This window comes from Nomascus leucogenys, chromosome 3, assembly GCF_006542625.1.
Source record: "Nomascus leucogenys isolate Asia chromosome 3, Asia_NLE_v1, whole genome shotgun sequence".
NCBI lineage: Eukaryota > Metazoa > Chordata > Mammalia > Primates > Hylobatidae > Nomascus > Nomascus leucogenys.
In genome coordinates this window covers 118,760,966-118,782,087 of record NC_044383.1, presented here as the reverse complement: position 1 = coordinate 118,782,087, position 21,122 = coordinate 118,760,966, and the positions used below count along the sequence as shown (strand labels likewise).

Genomic DNA, 21,122 nt, shown 5'->3' with positions numbered 1-21,122 from the left:
TTACTTCCCCTTCTACCATGATTGTAAGTTTCCTGAGGCCTCCCCAGCCCTGCAGAACTGTGAGTCAATTAAACCTCTTTCCTTTATAAATTACCCAGTCTCAGGCAGTTCTTTGTAGGAGTGTGAGAATGGATTAATACAGAGGTATAGCACGAAGACATGAACTTCAAAGCTTGCAAGGGGTTAGAGGTTAGGGTGGAAAGAGGGATAATGATCTTCAATGGCAATGAGTGTAAGTGGACACTTACTCTTCCTCCAGATCACATAATATGAAGAGGTACAAGGAATGTAGGAAAGAAAACAGCCACCATTGACAAGGCTGCAGGGGAGAAGGTATCCTGAGGGGAGAGAGTTTTAGTTAGAACAAAGAGTGGGAAGCAGATTTAAAAAAAGAATTTTAGGAAATGGAATAAAGACCATGAGTCCCCAAGGGCACCCTTGGAAGGGTTTTGTTAGTAATACCACAAAGGGAAATTGGTTTGGATTAGGAAATGAGTAGAGTAGTATAGAGATGAAAGTCTGAGCAATTAGGGATGGGTGGTTAATGGAATCAGGGACAAAGGTTATGATAGGGTTAGTGTTCATGATCTTCTGTTGGAAAGTTGGGGGACTCTGCCCGGGAGTTCCTGCCTTGCTAGACAGATCTATTTTAAACTATAAGTTCTATCAACATATTTTTAATTCATATGTCATTTTCAAACATTAGATGATTAGATCATTTGCACAGAACTGTCTGCTTAGTTAGGTAATCAAACAGCAATTTATTAACTTCCCATATTGCTATTGTATATTCAACCTGGATAATTTGTATATACAGATAATAATTATTTCTAGCTCATAAATTCTTAAAGCTGAAAGAAAAGAAACAAAAACACTATTTTGCCAGGTCCTTAGATAAGCTTTCAACTCACAATGTTGTCATAGAGCACTTAAACAAATAAATCTATTCAAAAACAATATATAACCCTTTAAAAAGCACTCATACAATGATGTTTAATATGACAAATTATTTTACAGATGTGGCATTCATACTATCAACAATTTCTAAGGTACTGTGCCTAAGGCTTGATTTCTCTTAAACCCGTATGTGCAAATATGAGCTTGAGGTAGCCTCTGAGTCATTTTGGTTACAGCCACAGAAAACAAGGCCTATGAAGTTGCCAGATGGCATTTTCGTCTTCTGTGAATTTCCTCTTCTAAAAGTGAAATTTGTATTTTGCTTTATTTCCACCTTCCCTTACTTCTTTTTGAACCCTAGTTCCTGCTGAGAATCCCTACTCAATATGACATCAGGTAGAAATGTTTTTAAGAGTCAGGAATAAATAAACACTTCTGAACAGTGATTTTGAGTGTTTTGTGGTTCCTTTAGTAAGTCAACAAATAAGTAAAAGAAAGAAGGAAAAGAGAGGGAAATAGTGGAGGAAAAGTCTAACTAGAAAATATATGACTTAACTGATTGAGTTTAGTTAAATGCAAACTTAAATTTCATAGTAAGAAATCCATCATTGTTTTAATGAAATTATAATTGTAATTCAAATATTGCTTAGTTTAAATAACAGTTTTTGTTTGCTGTTTAGCTTCTATCATGGAATGAGCCTGTGTGTCTTTTTAAATAAATCTTACAGATTTATTTGGTATAAATATGTTTCCTTCTGGGAATAGAAGACCAAAGGAGATTAGGGGAAAAGTGCTTCAAATTTATTAAAATATACATTTTCATACCTAGATATTGCATTTCTCTCATTCTAAACCATTACCCCAGAGGGAAGGGAAAAAGATAAAAAGGAAGGCAGCCTCCTGGAATTCTAGGAATTGTTGCTATTTTCTAGCATTTTCATACCAAAGTGGTAGTCTATAGGACTTCATTGCCAGAAATTTGTATTCTTCCCCAAGCTCTTTCTCCTTCCTTCCTTCCTTCCTTTTTTCTTTCTTTCTTTTTCTTTCTTTCTCTTTCTCCCTTTCTTTCTTTCTTTCTCCTTTCTTTCTTTTCTTTCTTTCTTTCTCTTCCTCCTTCCTTCTTTCCTTTCTTTCTTTTTTCTTTCTTCCTTCCTTCCCTCCTTCTCTCCCTTCCTCCCACCCTCCCTCCCTCACTTTCTTCTTTCCTTCTTTCCTTCTTTCTTCCTTTCTTTCTCTCTCTTTTCTTTCCTCCCTTTTTCTTCTTCCTTTTTCTCTCTCTCTCCCCTCTTCTCTTTATATATATGTACATGTCTGTGTATATGTTATATATGTGTGTGTGTGCGTGTGCATGCATATGTGTATGTGTAAGTCCACGTTCTAGAATTTAGCTCAGATTTACAGGGTCATATAGAAACAAAAGGGACAGTTTCAAACTGAGTCTCCTGGAACTTTGAGGTTCTTCAGTGAAGTACAAGAAGAGGATGCCTAGTAGAAGATGCCTACTCATAATAATTTTTTTCACCTGTTTTATAAAGTGAGATTTATTGGATTTCAGAACTTAAAAACTAAAAAGGTCGTGCGCCTTGCCCACAGCCCACATGGAAACTCAGCTTCCCTGGGCTCTCACTTCAGTGCTCTTTGCACCATGCCACTTCACTTCTTATCATAGACTTTAGTCTGTATATCAAAAATCCTTAATAAGTGGGACCACAATATCATTCTTCACTAGTAGGTGCCATTATTTAAGACATCATAAATTCTTATATGAAAATTTAAAGTTTAATTTTTAAAAATTGACCTCAAGTTGGTTCTTTCTGCAATAGAGAGAAAGACTGGACTGATATCAAAGAAACTGAACTAGTAATTGACACCACAGCTCATATTCAAGCTTTAATGATTTGTGAATTAAACTTCAATTTCTTGCCAGTAAAATGAGGTTAATGAAGCATGTCATGTCTCACTTACAAAAAATGATGTTGGTCTTATAAATGTCAAATAAAACAGTAACTGAAATAATGCATGGAATATATGTAGAAGTACTTTGCAAGCTGTGAATAAATATATGTAAGCTTCTTCTTATTACAATTAATTATAAAATAAGAAATATATAACTTAAGTATGACCAAGTGCAAAAGTGGGCACTAGTGGGTATTAATTCTGCACAAGAGGCACACTTAAAAGACTGTCTTTTTCATAAACATATTTTAATTCCAAATTTTATGGCAATTTCTTTCTACCCTTTAGAATGTAAATCTCCCCCACTAGACTGGTTTCCTATGGACACAGATTGTTTCCATAGATTAAGATGTGATCATAATCATCGTTTGATCTTCTCTGACCTACAAATGTGGCAGTTTCATATAGTTCAACCTAATAATCTAGCTTTGTATTTCTAGAACAATATCCAGCTCCAGGTAAAAGTTTTTAAAAAAATTGCTGTACTGAACAATTGAATGGAACTTGGAAATAAAGTTCCTTCCAAAATAACTATTCTTCAACAGGGAGTAATAGGTAAATGTGTTAGAAGTGAGAGGACTCAAATTGCCAATGATTTACTCTTTTATTTTTCCTCCTAGGTTTCTGGAATAAGTATGTGCAAATAAAAAATAAAAATGAGAAGGAACTGTAACCTGATTATGGATTTGGGAAAAAGATTAATCAACACACAAAGGGAAAAGTAAACTGATTGACAGCCCTCAGGAATGATGCCCTTTCGCCACAATATAATTAATATTTCCTGTGTGAAAAACAACTGGTCAAATGATGTCCGTGCTTCCTTGTACAGTTTAATGGTGCTCATAATTCTGACCACACTGATTGGCAATCTGATAGTTATTATTTCTATATCACACTTCAAACAACTTCATACTCCGACAAATTGGCTCATTCATTCCATGGCCACTGTGGACTTTCTTCTGGGGTGTATGGTCATGCCTTACAGCATGGTGAGATCTGCTGAGCACTGTTGGTATTTTGGAGAAGTCTTCTGTAAAATTCACACCAGCACCGACATTATGCTGAGCTCAGCCTCCATTTTCCATCTGTCTTTCATCTCCATTGACCGCTACTATGCTGTGTGTGATCCACTGAGATATAAAGCCAAGATCAATATCTTGGTTATTTGTGTGATGATCTTCATTAGTTGGAGTATCCCCGCTGTTTTTGCATTTGGAATGATCTTTCTGGAGCTAAACTTCAAAGGCGCTGAAGAGATATATTACAAACATGTTCACTGCAGAGGCGGTTGCTCTGTCTTCTTTAGCAAAATATCCGGAGTACTGGCCTTTATGACTTCTTTTTATATACCTGGATCTATTATGTTATGTGTCTATTACAGAATATATATTATAGCTAAAGAGCAGGCAAGATCAATTAATGATGCCAATCAGAAGCTCCAAATTGGATTGGAAATTAAAAATGGAATTTCACAAAGCAAAGAAAGGAAAGCTGCGAAGACATTGGGGATTGTGATGGGAGTTTTCCTAATATGCTGGTGCCCTTTCTTTGTCTGTACAGTCGTGGACCCTTTTCTTCACTACATTATTCCACCTACTTTGACCGATGTATTGATTTGGTTTGGCTACTTGAACTCTACATTTAATCCTATGGTTTATGCATTTTTCTATCCCTGGTTTAGAAAAGCACTGAAGATGATTCTGTTTGGTAAAATTTTCCAAAAAGATTCTTCCAGGTGTAAATTATTTTTGGAATCGAGTTCATAGAATTATTATATTTTACTGTTTTGCAAATCGGTTGGTGATCATATTTATGAACACAACATAACGAACCACGTGCACCAACCACACGGATTTTTTTTTTAATCAGTTACTTGAGTCAAAGTATGTATGGTGAGTTAAATTATGATGCTTATAGGTAATTTCCTATTTGGGACATAGTAGGTATACTCTTTTCCATTCTTACCACACATATTGGAACTTTGCAAATCCAGCATTTAAAGGCCTATATTTTATATAACTTTTCCTGCCCTTAGAAGAACTGCCATGAGTTTACTGTGGTACCTTAGTCAGCTGTTCAGTGGTGGAAACTATAGGGCTGAATTTGAGGATGCAAATCAGAATGATTTTGTCATATACGTATACATGTCCTTATCACATATGTGTATATGTCTTTTAGTAAAATCAACTAAAAGTACACACATTAAATGTTACACACTTTTAAAAAATGGCAAAATATTATACATGCTAATTTTAATCTTGGTTGTTTTACATACTGTCACATATTAGTTTCATTTATGTCAGTAAACATAGACCTGCCAAATTTTTTGAAAAGTCTACAGAATATTCTATTATTTGGAAGTATCCTAATTTATTTAACTAGATCCCTACTGTTTCTGGTCTTTTGCTACAGCAAATAATGTTACAATAAATATCCACAAACATATTTCTTTATGAGAATGCATCAGTAAATACTGTGGTTGTTTGATTTTTTGAAATTTATTTTACTGCATGTCGATGATTGTATTATATCACTGCTTCTTCCATGGTTGAGTACAGTACATATTTCTTGCTGCCCACCAAGGGGGATATAGCACAGAACACAATGGTAAGCTAGAATTAAACCCTGTCCTCCTCTAGCTATCTGCATTCTGGTGGGAGAAAATAAAACATGTGGACAGATGAATATATATTTTGCAAGGCTTTTGCCCAATAAAGTAAAAGAAATCTGATTTGAATCATTTGAATTTTGTATTTAATTCAGATTTATTTGTTATTTAGTGTATGAGAAAAAATTCTATTAAAAATTCAAGATTTTGGTTTATGAGTACCTGTTGGTCTGGTGTGTTTTTTCTTTCTTTCTTTGTCTCTTCCTTCTTTCCTTCCCTCCTCCCCTCCTTCCTTCCTTCTTTCCCTCCTTCCCTCCTTCCCTCCTTCCTTCCTTTCCTCCTTCCCTCCCTCCTTCCTTCCTTTCTTCCTTCCTTTTTCTTTCTTTTTCGTTTTGTTTACTTTGTCCTTTTATCTTTATTCTACGTTAGTTTTTTTATTCTTTGGGGATGAGCAGTTAAGAGTGGTTTACTGGTATGGTAATCTCAAGGAAAGACCATGCCTTTTTAATGTCCAAAGCATGTAATTGTTTTTCCTTTTACAAATTAATCTTTGTTGTTCTTACTTTTAGAAATCATTAAATCCTGCGATTCCAGGAGTCATTTTATTCTCCATGGAGCTCCAGCATTGCTATCAGAGCAATTCCTCCTAGTGGCCGATTGGGGAGTTCAGAGCCTGTGCATTAAGCTGTCAGGTTGGGAGAGCATTGAGGAGTCATCTTCATGCCAAATCATCTTATTTAGCCAAATACCATTGAAACATTTGAGTTCTTTCCTGGACCTGGACCTGGCCAAATACCTAAAGCCATTAATAGATCTTCTCCCTCAAGGAAGGCATGTAAATGTTTACATTATTGTCAAACTGTAAACAATAATGAACCAGCTCTTTAGGTAAAAGAATTTAAACTAATAATAATAATAATAATTTGCCTCTATAAAAGGACTCTTTCCAAACTCCTGAGGAACCAGCTGTAGCTGGGTAGCATCCTTCCCTCAGGAGTCTGAGAACACATTCTGAGGGGCCCCTGTTCTGTGCTTCTAGGTTCTGATAATTCAACCACTACTTCTTTCCCCAATCTAGGGAGGTAGCTGCCTCCTACAGTTACTATTAGTAGTAACCTCAGCAGGGTTTTTTTGGTTCATTTTTTGTTTGTTTACAAATGCTTTTTGCTCTTTAAGTTTTCAGATGTATTTTAAACTAATTTTCTAAATTAACTTCTTTCTGTTGAAATAAAAATTTTCCATTCTATTCTCCTGACTGGACCCTGACTGAAGCAATCAAAATTTATAAAAATATACTATTAAGTAATTAGTATAGGGCAGAAATTTGGAAAGAGAAGTTTTATAAACCTAGATGAGCATATAAAGGAAATCCAACATTTCTAGCCATCCCCATTCACGAAGGCATTTAATTTCATGAAGAATATCCTCAGAGGACATAATAAAGTGAGTCCTTACTGGTTGACTTAAATATGAATAATTCGTTTCTATTGCTACAAGAACAAGCTTTGGTCTGGGAGCAGAGCGGTGGCTCATGCCTGTAATCCCAGCCCTTTGGGAGGCCGAGGCAGGTGAATCACCTGAGGTCAGGAGTTCGAGACCAGCCTGGCCAACATGGTGAAACCCCATCTCTACTAAAAATACAAAAATCAGCTGGGCATGGTGTCAGGTGCCTGTAATCCCAGCTACTCAGGAGGCTGAGGCAGGAGAATCGCTTGAACCCGGGAGGTGGAGGTTGCAGCAAGCCGAGATCCACCACTGCACTCCAGCCTGGGTGACAGAGCGGGACTCTGTCAAATAAAAAAAGAAAAGCTTTGCTGTTCTCCAAAGTGTTGTGTATTTAAGTAAAACAACTGTGTGGTGTTGATGAGTAATAAAATTATCAATGGAAACTCCTTGAAGCTTAGTGTTTGGAATTATGGCACACTAATGGAAATGTCTTCCCCAGTGATCACGAAAATACCGTCGTGGTGACGAAAAGTCCCCTTTTCATCCAATTGTGTTGAAGCCTTGTTCTTTTTGCATTTAGCTTGGGCTAGGACCTTTATTTGAAAAATTATGAACTTAAAAGAACTGCAGTATGAAGGACTATCACTGACTTTTGCATGGCAGGAAAAAGAAAAGATATAAATGAGTCAAACTTTCACTAGAGATTAAAGAATTCATGGAATCAATGCATTATCAAGCATTTGGTAATAAGTGGACGAAGGATGGGTTGTATTTCAACTACATTTTCTCCTTCTCTCTCCCGTCCTTCTTCTCTTCCTCTCTTCCTCCCTTCCTTCCCTCTTTTTCATTCTTCCTACCTTTGGCCTTGTGTGAGGCTAGTCCTTGTTGTCCCTCTGAGGTCATAGCAATGTTTGCACAGAACTGAAGCTCCCTCCCAGAGCCATTTCTCTGGTGACTTACTATAATCTCTTGCTGGCAGCACACTGAAGGTTGTGAAAAGACACACTGGTCAAAAGCAGGACATAGGACACTGCCCCTAGGGGCATATTTTAGGCATAAATACTGGTAACAGCACAGCCTACTAGGAGCCTACCTACAATAGTGTGGCCCCAAGTTCCTAGGAAATGAGCAGGGCGGACAACGAGAGAACACAGTGCAAATTTGCTTGGTAAGAAACCGTAGTGTAACAGATAACTCACCTTTCAATGATATTAATTTCACCAGCCTCATTAGCCAAATTTTGGCAAGCCAAAGGAGAATATATCAGGACAGAAAAAAAATCAGATAGGTTTATTTTCTTCGTTTGCTATTTTTGCATGTTGAAAGATACCCCTCTTAAAATACTGACCCGTAAAAATAAATCTGGGTCATTTTCTTAAATCACAGAGATTTGAAAGAAACAATGATGGGAAGAACCACAGGAAATCTTTCTTAAATCTAATTTACCAATAATTTCCCTTACCTATGCCACTATTGTAGGGATGAGATATATCAAAATAAGATAAAATTATTTTTGTGAAAATGGCCGCAGAAGTAGATCGTTTGGGCTACGTAACCAGTAAGAGAAAAATCATGCCTGATAAAGCAGGTATGATATGTCCTCTCCTAATTTTATTTACAATGTGTTGCTGAACTAGTTGAGCTATATTTCCCCCTTCTTATTTGATGGAAATATGTGTACACTAACATACTTTTAGGGTTCTAGTACTGGAGAAAAAAAGTATTGCATAAATCCCCTTTTCCTTGAAATTCCAATAATTGTTTACATTTTCAAAATTATTATTTCAGAGTTCTTGTTTCTGTTTCATTAGTCGATCGTCTTCTCCCTTAAAGAACTACATCTGAACGAAAAAGCTATGCAATTCTTGCTCTTCTCTCCAGAATTGTCAACGGATGTTTCTTTCTGCCTCCTAGAAGAAATAACTAATAATTTCCATGGGTGGTTGTTTGCTATGTTGTAATTAATTTAGCCCTTTGTTGCTGATGCTTGGGGGAAATGTTATTGGTAAAAAAGAGAAAAAGGCACAATAATATCCCATGATAAAAGTGAGATGCCATAAAGGGCTTAACTTTATTTTATTTTGTCTAAAAAAAATGCTGTATCTATCTTTTCTGAAGGCAAATCTCCAAATAAAAGGAATCTTTATTCTGTGAAGTTTTAAATAATAAACAAAACTCCAACTTGATTTAATTTTATAATCAGTTCCCTTTAGCAAACGAGCAAGCCAGCAGTCATATTTGCATGTGGTTACTTGTTTTCATAACTTTTCACCAAGAGCTTAAGATAGGAGTTTGAAATTATTCTTATCTTTGACATTACCTTAACAATTCACACATGTAATAATTTTAAACATATATGTGTGTGTCTTACTCTATCTTCTTGTCTTAATCTAACACTTAAATGTTTAACCATTTCCTTAGTATATGTAACTAATACATGAGAGAATACTGTTAATTTCTATAAGTTGTTTCATGCCATGTTTTTCAAATAAATAAATAAATAAATTCACTTTACAAACTGAGGAGGTTAAATTATATTCTTTCAGTGATTAGATTTTCAAACTTGGAAGTTAAAACTTTAAAAACTGTATAATGAAATGTAAAATTTTGTATGGGGAATGCTCTATTTATGAATATATAGTGGAAATGCTGAAGTCACTTTGTAGTTGTTAGCTTTCTTAAAGATTGATTTTTAAAAGAATTTAAAAAGAATTGAGGAAAGGTTTTTAAATTACAAATGCAGGGGAGATAAAGAGCAGGATAAATTTAACTTATTAAATAAAGTATTAGATATTAAGATTTGATTATTTGCAGCCTTTTATTGGAACCACACTGACTAGTAAACAATTTATTCTGTGTATTCTGATTGCTAGTCTGCACTTTATGGAGCTGAACACATCTTTGTTCTTCTTACATTTTATTTCCCTATGGCTTGGTGTTTCAAGTACAACTTAATTGAAATTTAATATGTCATTGGTATTAAAAAAAAAAACCCTAAAAAATTTAAGAAATCAAGTTACTATATCCAGAGCAAATAAAACACGTCATAATGTTAACATTTCAAATAATATACAGATATTGGAGATAATTGCTAAGCTATTGTAGCAAATAGTGAAAATAGTATTTTTAAAGGTACTTGTATTTTTATTAATGTCTTTTTCAGTTAAATCTGGTGAGGACGTGCTTGTGGGTTCATTTTCCCAAAGGACCATTCAGTTTTAGCCTATTCTCAGGCCAAAGTCCGTTTCAACTGGCTTTAGATCGCATTGGTCACCAGAATTACACATCCAGCTCTGGCACTGGAAAAAACAAATCAAACCATGTCATACTCTGGATGAGTCAGTCCCATTATTTTCACATTATAAGGGCAATGGCATTAATTATACAAAATGATAGATTAAACAATGAGCACTCACACGTATCACATATATTACGAATGTAAGACAAAAATGGGGGAGAGGACCTCAACTTGAATTTGAATTCATGAATACAGCTGCTAAATGAAAGGAGATAAGCCACAGATTTATAGAATCTGTTATTTGTGGGCTTTTCCTTTATATTTTTGATTATTCATGTATAACTTTGTGATCCTCAGTATGTTTTTAATTTGCCATAATATAGCTCAAAACTCTAAAAACGATGTCGTTCTCCACACTGGAGAGATAAATGTTTCCTTAATCTAATAGTACGTCATAAGTGGCAGGATGGAAAGTACTGGCAAATGCTCACACATAAAGTTAAAAAAGAAGCATCAGCATAGCCTTCAGATCATAATTATTGTTTAAGCTAAACATTAAATAATAGTTCCACAGTTCTTCATAATCCTTGAGGAGCTTTTATTGTTTAAAAACTGTCCAATCTAAGTGGGACAGGAAAAACTCAATCTGCCTACGAATTTGGAATCCTGAGTAAGGTTAATATTAGAGCAACCGGAACATGCGTTCACCTGTATTACTGAGACAACGATGACCTAACAGCAATCCAGTTTTCTTTAGCCCCTTCCTATTCAAGGGGAGGTCCTTGGACTAACAACTCTGGCATCTCCTGAGAGCTTGGATGCAGACTCTCAGCCCTCCCCCAGAATCAGAATCTGTGTTTTAAAAAGATCCCTAGGTGACTTGTATGCATGCAAAGTTTTAGGAAGCAGTGCTCCTGGTCAGTAGGGAATTCATATTTGGATTGTACATGCGGGCTAAGTTTGGCCTCTGAAAAAAGCTGTGCTGCTGGTGATTTGTATTGTTGTACTGTGGCTTTCTCACACAGGACTGGGAGGAACACAGCAATTTTGAACAAGATTCATAGTACCCATGAGACAAATATGATGAATTTGCCTGACCCTCAGAACCTCCCAACAGTACAATTTTGCTTTAGTTCAGTTAACAATTCGTGCCCTAGAAATGTGAGGCCAGTGCTGAGTGTCTGGGCCATGTACCTGGTCATGATCGGGACTATAGTGATGACTATGCTGGACAACATGATCGTAATGATTTCCATCGCTTCACTCCCCGACCAACTTCTTGATCCTCTCCATGGCCATCACTGACTTTTTGCTGAGCTGTGTGGTCACGCCCTTCAGTATGATCAGATCCATCGAGTCCTGTTGGTATTTTGGAGACCTCTTTTGCAAAGTCCACAGCTGCTGCAACATCATGCTCTGCACCACCTCCATTTTTCACCTCTGCTTCATCTCAGTTGACCGTTACTATGCTGTTTGTGACCCATTGCAATACGTCACCAGAATTACCAACCCTGTCATAGAACTCTTTCTACTCATCCGTTGGTCCATTTCCATCCTTTTTGCCTTTGGCCTGGTATTCTCGAAACTAAACATAATTGGTGCAGAAGAGTTTGTTGCAGCCATTGATTGCACAGGTTTGTGTGTGTTAATATTTAATAAGCTCTGGGGGGTACTGGCCTCCTTTATAGCTTTCTTTCTCCCTGGGACAATCATGGTGGGAATTTATATACACATTTTTACAGTAGCCAGGAAGCATGCTAAGCAAATCTGCACAGGTTCTAGGACTAAACAGGCTGGGTCAGAAAGCAAAAAAAAGGCATCCTCTAAAACAGAAAGCAAGGCCACCAGGACCTTAGGCATAGTCACGGGAGTGTTTGTCTTGTGCTGGCTGCCATTCTTTGTATTGACGATCACAGATCCTTTCATTAATTTTACAGCCCCTGAAGATCTGTACAATGTCTTCCTCTGGCTAGGCTATTTCAACTCTGCTTTCAATCCCATTTTATATGGCATGTTTTACCCTTGGTTTCGCAAGGCATTGAGGATGATTGTCACAGGCAAGATCTTCCACCCTGACTCTTCCACCCTAAGCTTGTTTCCTGCCCATGCTTAGGCTGTGTTCCTCATTCAATAGGACTCTTTTCTGGTGGGGAATCTTGGATGCCCTTTCTCCACACAAGTAGGGGCATGGATTGACTAAATAAGGAGATCCTTCCGGTTGGCGTAGTGAACATCTAGGTAGGAGTCATATATGAGCCTTCCAGGTATACTAAAGCTACCAAAGCTTCCATTTCTGGGCTTTGGGGAAAGACAACTCCAATAAAAAGAATCTCTCCCAAGTCTTGCTGACTCCTGAGATTCCAAATTAGGGATCTAGAATTTTAGTCTTTTGGCTTAAATCATATAGAGATTTTCTTACTTTAACTTGAAAACATCAGATGAAAAAGCAAAGTTGGTTTCCACAATCATCGACAGCCATGTATATCTGAGTTTATCTAAATCTTTCTTGAGATTGTTATTGCTTGTTAGGGGAGTGGGAGAAAGCCTGGGCATACAGGAAGTCTGAGTTATGGAGCATGCTATTGATGTGGAAAGGGAGAAGGACACAGACAGTTGTAGTTACTTCCAATTATAATGATTTTGGCATAAACCCTTTTTCAGAAAGAATTGATGTGAGATTTGCAATATTTGATAAAATTGGACTGTCTTACTAAATGAGATAAATGAATAAAGAGTTTGGGGAAATATGCTTTCTTTCTCCCAATGTACACTTTTGATCCATGTATGTATGCAACCTGCGTGTACACATAGTGGGGATGTATCCATGTCTTTCATGTGTGTGTACATATATTCATTATCCTCCCAGACTGAACTTTACAAGGGTGTCCACAAACATTAGCTCAATTCTTTCTCAAAACAGCTCCACATGCTCTTCCTAGGCTAGGCCAAGGAGAGTGAAGCAGCCATTTTCATTCCTAAACCAAATCTCCTCTTCCCAGGACTCATCTAAGTTGAGCAGAGTAGCCATTATCTCAGGAGGAATGGTAACTTCCATGATACTTGCTCTCTGTATTAAAAGCCACTCCGTTCAATGAATATTTATTGAGCACCTACTATGTGCCAAGTGTTGCTCTGATTGCTTGCAGTTCAGAGATAAATAAAACTCAAACCCTGGCCTCAAGGGAATTTTGACTTCATAGGAGAGACCATAGCTGCTCAGTTATACTGTGTTATGACAGAGCCAGGCACAAGAAGCCATGAGAGCATGGCAGAGGAAAATTTAGCCTGGCATGGGGTTGTGGAGAGACTGCCTGCATTTTTGACCAAAGGACTGTAGCATCAGGTTTGGTAAGGGAACCAGAGCCTCTATTAGAGTCAAGGGAAAGCTGGGGAAGTGGAGTTAGAGCATCAGAGAAGGGGTCACTAAGCCAACTTCCTGAAGATCAGCATGAGGAAGCAAGTTTGAGCAAGTACTTTCACCCACTGAAGTGAAATTGCAAAGACAGGGCATGTGGCAAAGTCTGTGGTAAGCTGTTGACCCTGGGTAGCTACTGTTCTGCAATCCTTACGCAGGAATTCAGTGGTAGACCTGGGACCACTGTTGCTTAGCAATGTCGGCAGAGAGGAAGAAGAGCCAGGTGCAGAGTGGAGCTAGGCCAAGTGTAACTTATAAATAAGAACTTATAAATAAAGAAGTTTAACTGGCTCATGGTTCTGCAGGCTGTACAGGAAGAATGGCTGGGGAGGCCTCAGGGAATTTACAATTATGGCAGAAGGCAAAGGGAAAGCAGGCACGTCTTACATGGCTGAAGCAGGAGGAAGAGGCAGGAGGGAGTTGCTACACACTCGTAAACAAGCAGATCTCGTAATAACTCACTCACTGTCAAGAGAACATCACCAAAGGGGAAATCTACCCCCATGATCCAAGCACCTCCCACCAGGCCCCACCTCCAACACTGAGGATTACAATTTGACATGAGATTTACATAGGGACACAGACCCAAATCATATCAAATTTTGAGGAATCAAGAATTATTCTGTCCTATGTGCCCTCAAAGGCAGGCAAAGACTGTCCACAGACAACAGGCTATAGAAAGAGAATCTCTGAACCTGAGTGAAGTCTACCAGTTTGAGCTTGCACTAAGAACACTTCCATCTGGCTTCATAATTTCAGGTTATCATCATTAGCACAGTCTCATTATAATTGATTTTGTTAAAGTTGGCGGTAATTTGAAAACAAATTTGGTTTCTAGTAAGTAAAGTGCAGAGGAGGCTACACATGATGCAGTGGGGAGATTTAAAAGAAATAAAAGTGTTCCTCTATTCAAGACCTTTAGCAGCTTGCTGCAACATTAATGAATCCCCAAGGCAAGCAGGAAACCTTAGCAGATCCAGAATCCGATTACTTTTGCCTGTGATTGTTATGTAATGGAATGTATTTCTAAAAGTCAGTGGAAGAAGGGATAAGAGCCCTAACTTGGGAAGGTTAACAGTTATCTGCACTAGATATCCACTCAAACTCTTGTCTGCCCAACTCAACTTTCTACATGCCAGAGACTGCACTTTATGAATTTTAACTCATTAATATTCACAACAAGATTGTGACATAGATCATGTATTATATTCAATTAATAGATGAGAAAACTGGACACAGTGGTGTTAAGTAATCTGAGACACAGAGATCATACAATTGTGTTACATATTACATTTTAGTAGGTTTGATGTAATCTATCCCAGAACAGAAAACCTTTCCCTGTTTCTTCTTCAGCCTTATTCCAGCTACAGGACATTTGTTTGTATTTTTCACAGGTTCTTGGTCAAATTAAATATAAAGCCATAGGACTCCTTAGCCAATTATATGTGGATTATGACTTTTAAGCTAAAGGGGTTTCAAGGTACCTAGTAATGCAATATCCTTCCTTGTGTCCGATTAAGTTCTGGAGCCAGAAATCTATTTCCACACATATGAAGCTGGCATAAGGCAAGATTCCAGCAGTCACCAGGCTATAGGGAGCTTTGCCTTGGAAAACACTGGGTTTAGCCATGGATTTGTAGAGAAAGGAGAGGTGCATACCAACCTCCTTCCTTCTTTTTGACCTGCCCACCTCCTCTTCCAGGCCCCTCTGGCAGATGTAATTTGGTGTCACCTCTAGAATTCTGTCATTTTTACAACTTTAGTTTGACTGATACTGTGAAATGGTTTCTCTATAACCGTAAAGAGGCATACCAGCTTCTACGATATCAAGAGGCAGAGAGCAGAATATGATTCAACATGTTATTTTCCTTGATAATATCCCTGTGAAATCAAGTTACACAGCTATAATTGTACCTACTCTTACCAATAGGGAAGCAGAGGGAGAGGTTAGGTGATAGCACAGGAAAGGATGAAACAGGAATTTAACTATTCTTCCTCCAGGTGAACTGCTTCATCTATCATGCTTTCTTTCACCATCACAAAATATAGTGCACAAAAAACACATAATGATGAATCCTGTGTGGAAGTCACAAAACACCCCTTCGTGAACCAAAAAACTCACGATCAATTATTCTCAACTATTTCTCATGTTGAGAGAAATATACACAAATAATCCTAAAGCAGAAGAGAAATAAGGAACTCACTAAAAATGAAATTAGAGAATATATAGCAGCCATTAGCAGGCAAGAATACCTTCAAAACATCCCAGAACTGAAAAATTAAAAAAGAATATATGCATTCACTGTCTTTAAATTTTATCTCTAATTAATTGTCAGGGTAAGTGATTCTGTATTGAGGAGGAACCTTAAACAACTGAGACTTGCAAATAGTGCAAACTAGGTCCCATGGTGCCTCTTCACAGCTTATTTGTATCATAGCACATGGAGGAGTAGTTTCTATTGAGAGTATAAAATCGTTAACTAATTGCACATCTGTCATTGTGGCCAACAGAAGAGTACTCTAACATTCCCTGTGTCTACCTGCTCCAAGAAACATTTTTTCCCAGGAAGAGATTCTGATTTCTACCTGTGTAAGTAGCTTAGAAACCCTGAATTCGATATATTAGGACTTGGTTAATAGTTCACAGACTTATGTTAAGATGTTAAATAGATAAAATCATTTTGCTTATCAAATAGTTATACCAAGATGTGTAAACACTTTGTGTTATCATCATAAAATGTGCAGCATTTAAAGCTAAAATAGAGCAATTTTCTACTCTTTTAATTATTAATATTTGCATGCTGAATTCTTCTCTTAGGAAGAGCTGACATGTAGCTAAAAATCTTAATCTCCTAACTTTATTGTCAATGTATGTAATTCCTCAAGAGAGAAGCTAGAAATTACACTTTTTCCAAGGAATAATTTATTAACAAGAATTAATTGGTCACTTGGTTCAGATCATTGCTTTAAATATCACTTTACATTTGACAAAAAATACCTCATCAAAATGTAAGAGACATTCTCTATTATTTAATACTACCTACTGATGTAATCAAGCTTTCTTTGAGGAAACATTCAGCTTACATCCTTCTTTTCTTTCTTTAAGAATACTATCTACACTAGTTTTAAAGTACCTAGTCATATAAACTAGGGCTAGCAGAAGTAACTCTCATGAAACTTTGAATACTATGCTGCATTTGATTTTCAGGGCACATTTGATTCAGTACCCAGGGGCACTGTACCAGGTTCCAAACTGTACGTTAGTTTCCTCCTCTTCATTTCACTTTGTGATTATTTAGCAGACAGATTTTTTTTTTTTTTTTTTTTTTTGCCCCCCAGTGGAGAAGGTGGCCAGTTCTCAGACAGAGGAAGAGTAGAAACCATAAATGAGAGCTGTCTTCATCCAAGGTGCTGAAGAGCATCCTGCAGCATTCTGCTACCAGGTGAATGGGTCTTGCCCCAGGACAGTACATACTCTGGGCATCCAGTTGGTCGTCTACCTGGCCTGTGCAGCAGGCTTGCTGATTATCGTGCTAGGGAATTTATTTGTGGCATTTGCTGTGTCCTACTTCAAAGCGCTTCACACGCCCACCAACTTCTTGCTGCTCTCCCTGGCCCTGGCTGACATATTTCTGGGTCTGCTGGTGCTGCCTGCCCCTCAGCACCATTCGCTCAGTGGAGAGCTGCTGGTTCTTTGGGGACTTCCTCTGCCACCTGCACACCTACCTGGACACCCTCTTCTGCCTCACCTCCATCTTCCATCTCTGTTTCATTTCCATTGACCGCCACTGTGCCATCTGTGACCCCCTGCTCTATCCCTCCAAGTTCACAGTGAGGGTGGCCCTCAGGTACATCCTGGCAGGATGGGGGGTGCCCGCAGCATACACTTCCTTCTTCCTCTACACAGATGTGGTAGAGACAAGGCTCAGCCAGTGGCTGGAAGAGATGCCTTCTGTGGGCAGTTGCCAGCTGCTGCTCAATAAATTTTGGGCTGGTTAAACTTCCCTTTGTTCTTTGTCCCCTGCCTCATTATGATCAGCTTGTATGTAAAGATCTTTGTGGTTGCTTCCAGGCAGGCTCAGCAGATTACCACATTGAGCAAAAGCCTGGCTGGGGCTGCCAAGCGTGGGAGAAAAGCTGCCAAGACCTTGGGCATTGCTGTGGGCATATACCTCTTGTGCTGGCTGCCCTTCACCATAGACATGATGGTCGACAGCCTCCTTCACTTTATCACACCCCCACTGGTCTTTGACATCTTTATCTGGTTTGCTTACTTCAACTCAGCCTGCAACCCCATCATCTATGTCTTTTCCCACCGGTGGTTTCGGAAGGCACTGAAACTCATGCTAAGCCAGAAGGTCTTCTCACCGCAGACACGCACTGTTGATTTGTACCAAGAATGATTCCTTCTACTAAATGCAGGCAAGGAGTAGGACCTCACAGGAAAGATGAGTGGCACTGTGACCGTGGGCTGTGTGGTGTTGAGTTTGTGGGCATGCTTCCAGGACACCATGGGTTAAGTAGAAAAGAAAGACAAGCTCCTTAATTTGGAAAGGGATAAAGCACTCCCCACATTCAATGTTTTATATATATATATATATATATATATATATATATATATATATTTATTATACTTTAAGTTCTAGGGTACATGTGCACAACGTGCAGGTTTGTTACATATGTATACATGTGCCATGTTGGTGTGCTGCACCCATTAACTCATCATTTACATTAGGTATATCTCCTGATGCTATCCCTCCCCCCTCCCCCCACCCCACAACAGGCCCTGGTGTGTGATGTTCCCCTTCCTGTGTCCATGTGTTCTCATTGTTCAATTCCCACCTATGAGTGAGAACATGCAGTGTTTAGTTTTTTGTCCTTGTGATAGTTTGCTGAGAATGATGGTTTCCAGCTTTATCCATGTCCCTACAAAGGGCATGAACTCATCCTTTTTTACGGCTGCATAGTATTCCATGGTGTATATGTGCCACATTTTCTTAATCCAGTCTATCATTGTTGGACGTTTGGGTTGGTTCCAAGTCTTTGCTATTGTGAGTAGTGCCGCAATAAACATACGTGTGCATGTGTCTTTATAGCAGCATGATTTATATTCCTTTGGGTATATACCCAGTAATGGGATGGCTGGGTCAAATGGTATTTCTAGTTCTAGATCCCTGAGGAATCACCGCACCGTCTTCCACAATGGTTGAACTAGTTTGCAGTCCCACCAACAGTGTAAAAGTGTTCTTTTTTATAGTACATTAGAGGAAAAGGAGAGCAAGAAATCATCTTAATATCAACTGGATAAGCCAGAACACTGTGCACATATTTGGTTCCTCATTCACTGCTTCCTTGAAACAACTAAGATGCAGCAACGGAAGGAACAGAGTCCTGAGGTCTGGCTTTCTGAGTTCTCACACTGGTTCTGCCACACGGAGCAGCCAGGAGAGATTTCAACAATCTCTGAATCCTTCCTCCTCCCACCACAGAGTTTCCTCATCTAAAATCAGGTGTTTGTAATATTTCCTTTCTACTGTGTTCTTAAGTGAAAATATGGCATAATCTAACTTCAGGAAACCTAGTTTGAAACATAATTTCACTTCATATTTCATAATCATAATCAAGTGTTTAGAATGTCTCTTCCTCAAAATGTTCATTTTAGAAACCTCATCTCCTAAAAACCCAAGCACTAAGCAGATTTGTCAGCCAGGTTTGTCCATTGTGATAATCACTGAGTAAAAGCATTATATTCTTGAAGGAATGTTTTTTCTTATCTTTTTGAATAATTTAAACCTGAACATAGTTGGAATATTTTGTTAAGTGATAATTATCCACATCTTTCCATTTTATTATTTCTTCCTTTAAATTTTTCTCACACAAGTTAGACCTGCTATCTTTCCAGGAACACCAGTACATCTTTTTGCTTTTGTTTTTGCTTTTTATAAAAACAAGCCCCCATGCCACGTGCTTGCTTGGAATTGAACCAAATGTTTCTCAGCAGCGATTACTAGTAAGGGCACTAGCACCTTTATGTACAGCCTGCCTGTCTTCTCCTGAATATTTTCCTAAAACCTCTAATCACCATTCCTTTATATTTATTACTGAGATTTTTTCAAATTAATAATTGCTTATTTGAAAAACTTCTTTATAAATTAGTTCAACGCCTCAAAGCCTCTCAACTACAGATGCACAGATAGCTGTAGCTATAGATGCAGACACAGGTGTATCAATCTCAATAGGTAAACTTAGACAATGAAGGAGGGAATGTGTTTCAAGAGCAATTCATATGTCGGTAGTCAGATAAGTAGCCATTAAACAAATACTTAAAACAACCATTCACATGTCAATAATAATCATTAAAGGAGTGGCCGGACGCGGTGGCTCATGCCTTTAATCCCAGCACTTTGGGAGGCCAAGGCGGGCGGATAACCTGAGGTCAGGAGTTCGAGACCAGCCTGACCAACATGGAGAAGCCTCATCTCTGCTAAAAATACAAAATGAGCCGGGCGTGGTGGCACATGCCTGTAATCCCAGCTACTCGGGAGGCTAAGGCAGGAGAATCACTTGAACCCAGGAGGCAGAGGTTGCGGTGAGCCAAGATTGTGCCACTGAACTCCAGCCTGGGCAACAAGAGTGAAACTCCATCTCAAAATGATAATAATAATAATAATAATAATAATAATAATAATAATAATTGAAGGAGTAAAAATCCTATTTTGTCAATGAAGTTAGCTAAAATGGGTTTATTCCATTTATTTATATATAGACATATGGAGAGAGAGAGAAGTGCTATTAACCCCAAACTTTTCTCCTTATTTAAAAATAATTGTTGTAAAAATATTTTTCCATGTATTCTTTAGTGCTTCGTTTTTCTTTGGAAGTAATTATAGTTTATTTTTTGTTAATTCTTAGGCATTATTAAATAATTAAATTACAGATGAATTATAAACTAAAACTTATCCTAGTATATATAGTTTTGAGTTATTAAGAAGCTAGAAATACTGTGCCTTTGTATAACAATAAATATAATTTGCAATCTATAAGTGAGTCATTACTTTAAAAAGCATATTTTTCTCCTGCCTTTCTAGAAATAAGCCACCCCATTCCCACTCAACTGTGCACAGCAGTCTCCATCTTGGGAGTAAGAGATCCAAGCTGCTTCACAAGGTGGAGCTCTGAACTAGCCACTTCAACAGAAGCAAGAAATGATTCTGCTTCTTGCACATATTATTGTTTCCTGTTAGGTGGAGAAGGCTGCCTTAGCCAGTTAGGCCCTCAATGAAGAGAAGGGAAGGAACTAACAGTTACTGAGAACCTATGATGGTCTGCATCTCACTTAATGCCTATAAACCTGTGAGGTGGATATTATTACCCTTACAGGGCACACAGATGAGGCACCCAAAGATCTGGTAATCTACCTTGGCATCCTTACTTGAAAGTTCTTTATCTTCTTACTTGAAAGGTCTTAACCTGTCTACTATTTCTCTGAAATATTAGGGAAACTTGGACAGCTAATAAATCTGTGAATAGGACTAACACTGAAAAGCAGATAGGAGACTCGT

At 38.0% G+C, this 21,122-nt stretch overlaps 3 protein-coding genes across 3 annotated transcripts; all 3 read left to right on the top strand.

Annotated features, from left to right (window-relative positions):
- Nucleotides 1–3,581: 3,581 nt before the first annotated feature.
- Nucleotides 3,582–4,927, top strand: TAAR1 (trace amine associated receptor 1). Its single transcript, XM_003255724.4, has one exon. The coding sequence runs from the start codon at nt 3,600–3,602 to the stop codon at nt 4,617–4,619; it is 1,020 nt and encodes a 339-aa protein (XP_003255772.1). The 5' UTR covers nt 3,582–3,599; the 3' UTR covers nt 4,620–4,927.
- Nucleotides 4,928–11,228: 6,301 nt separating this feature from the next.
- On the top strand, nt 11,229–12,258 carry LOC100607869 (trace amine-associated receptor 4-like). Its single transcript, XM_012505985.1, is given in 2 exon segments — nt 11,229–11,401; nt 11,403–12,258. Coding segments are annotated over 2 exon segments (1,029 nt in total).
- A 4,688-nt stretch (nt 12,259–16,946) lies between these two features.
- Nucleotides 16,947–17,963, top strand: TAAR5 (trace amine associated receptor 5). The gene is given in 3 exon segments (XM_004093037.3): nt 16,947–17,210; nt 17,212–17,548; nt 17,551–17,963. Coding segments are annotated over 3 exon segments (1,014 nt in total).
- The last annotated feature ends 3,159 nt before the right edge of the window (nt 17,964–21,122 follow it).

Excerpts from the sequence above, each read along its gene's own strand:
- TAAR1 (XM_003255724.4), top strand. The coding sequence starts at position 3,600 with ATGATGCCCTTTCGCCACAATATAATTAATATTTCCTGTGTGAAAAAC.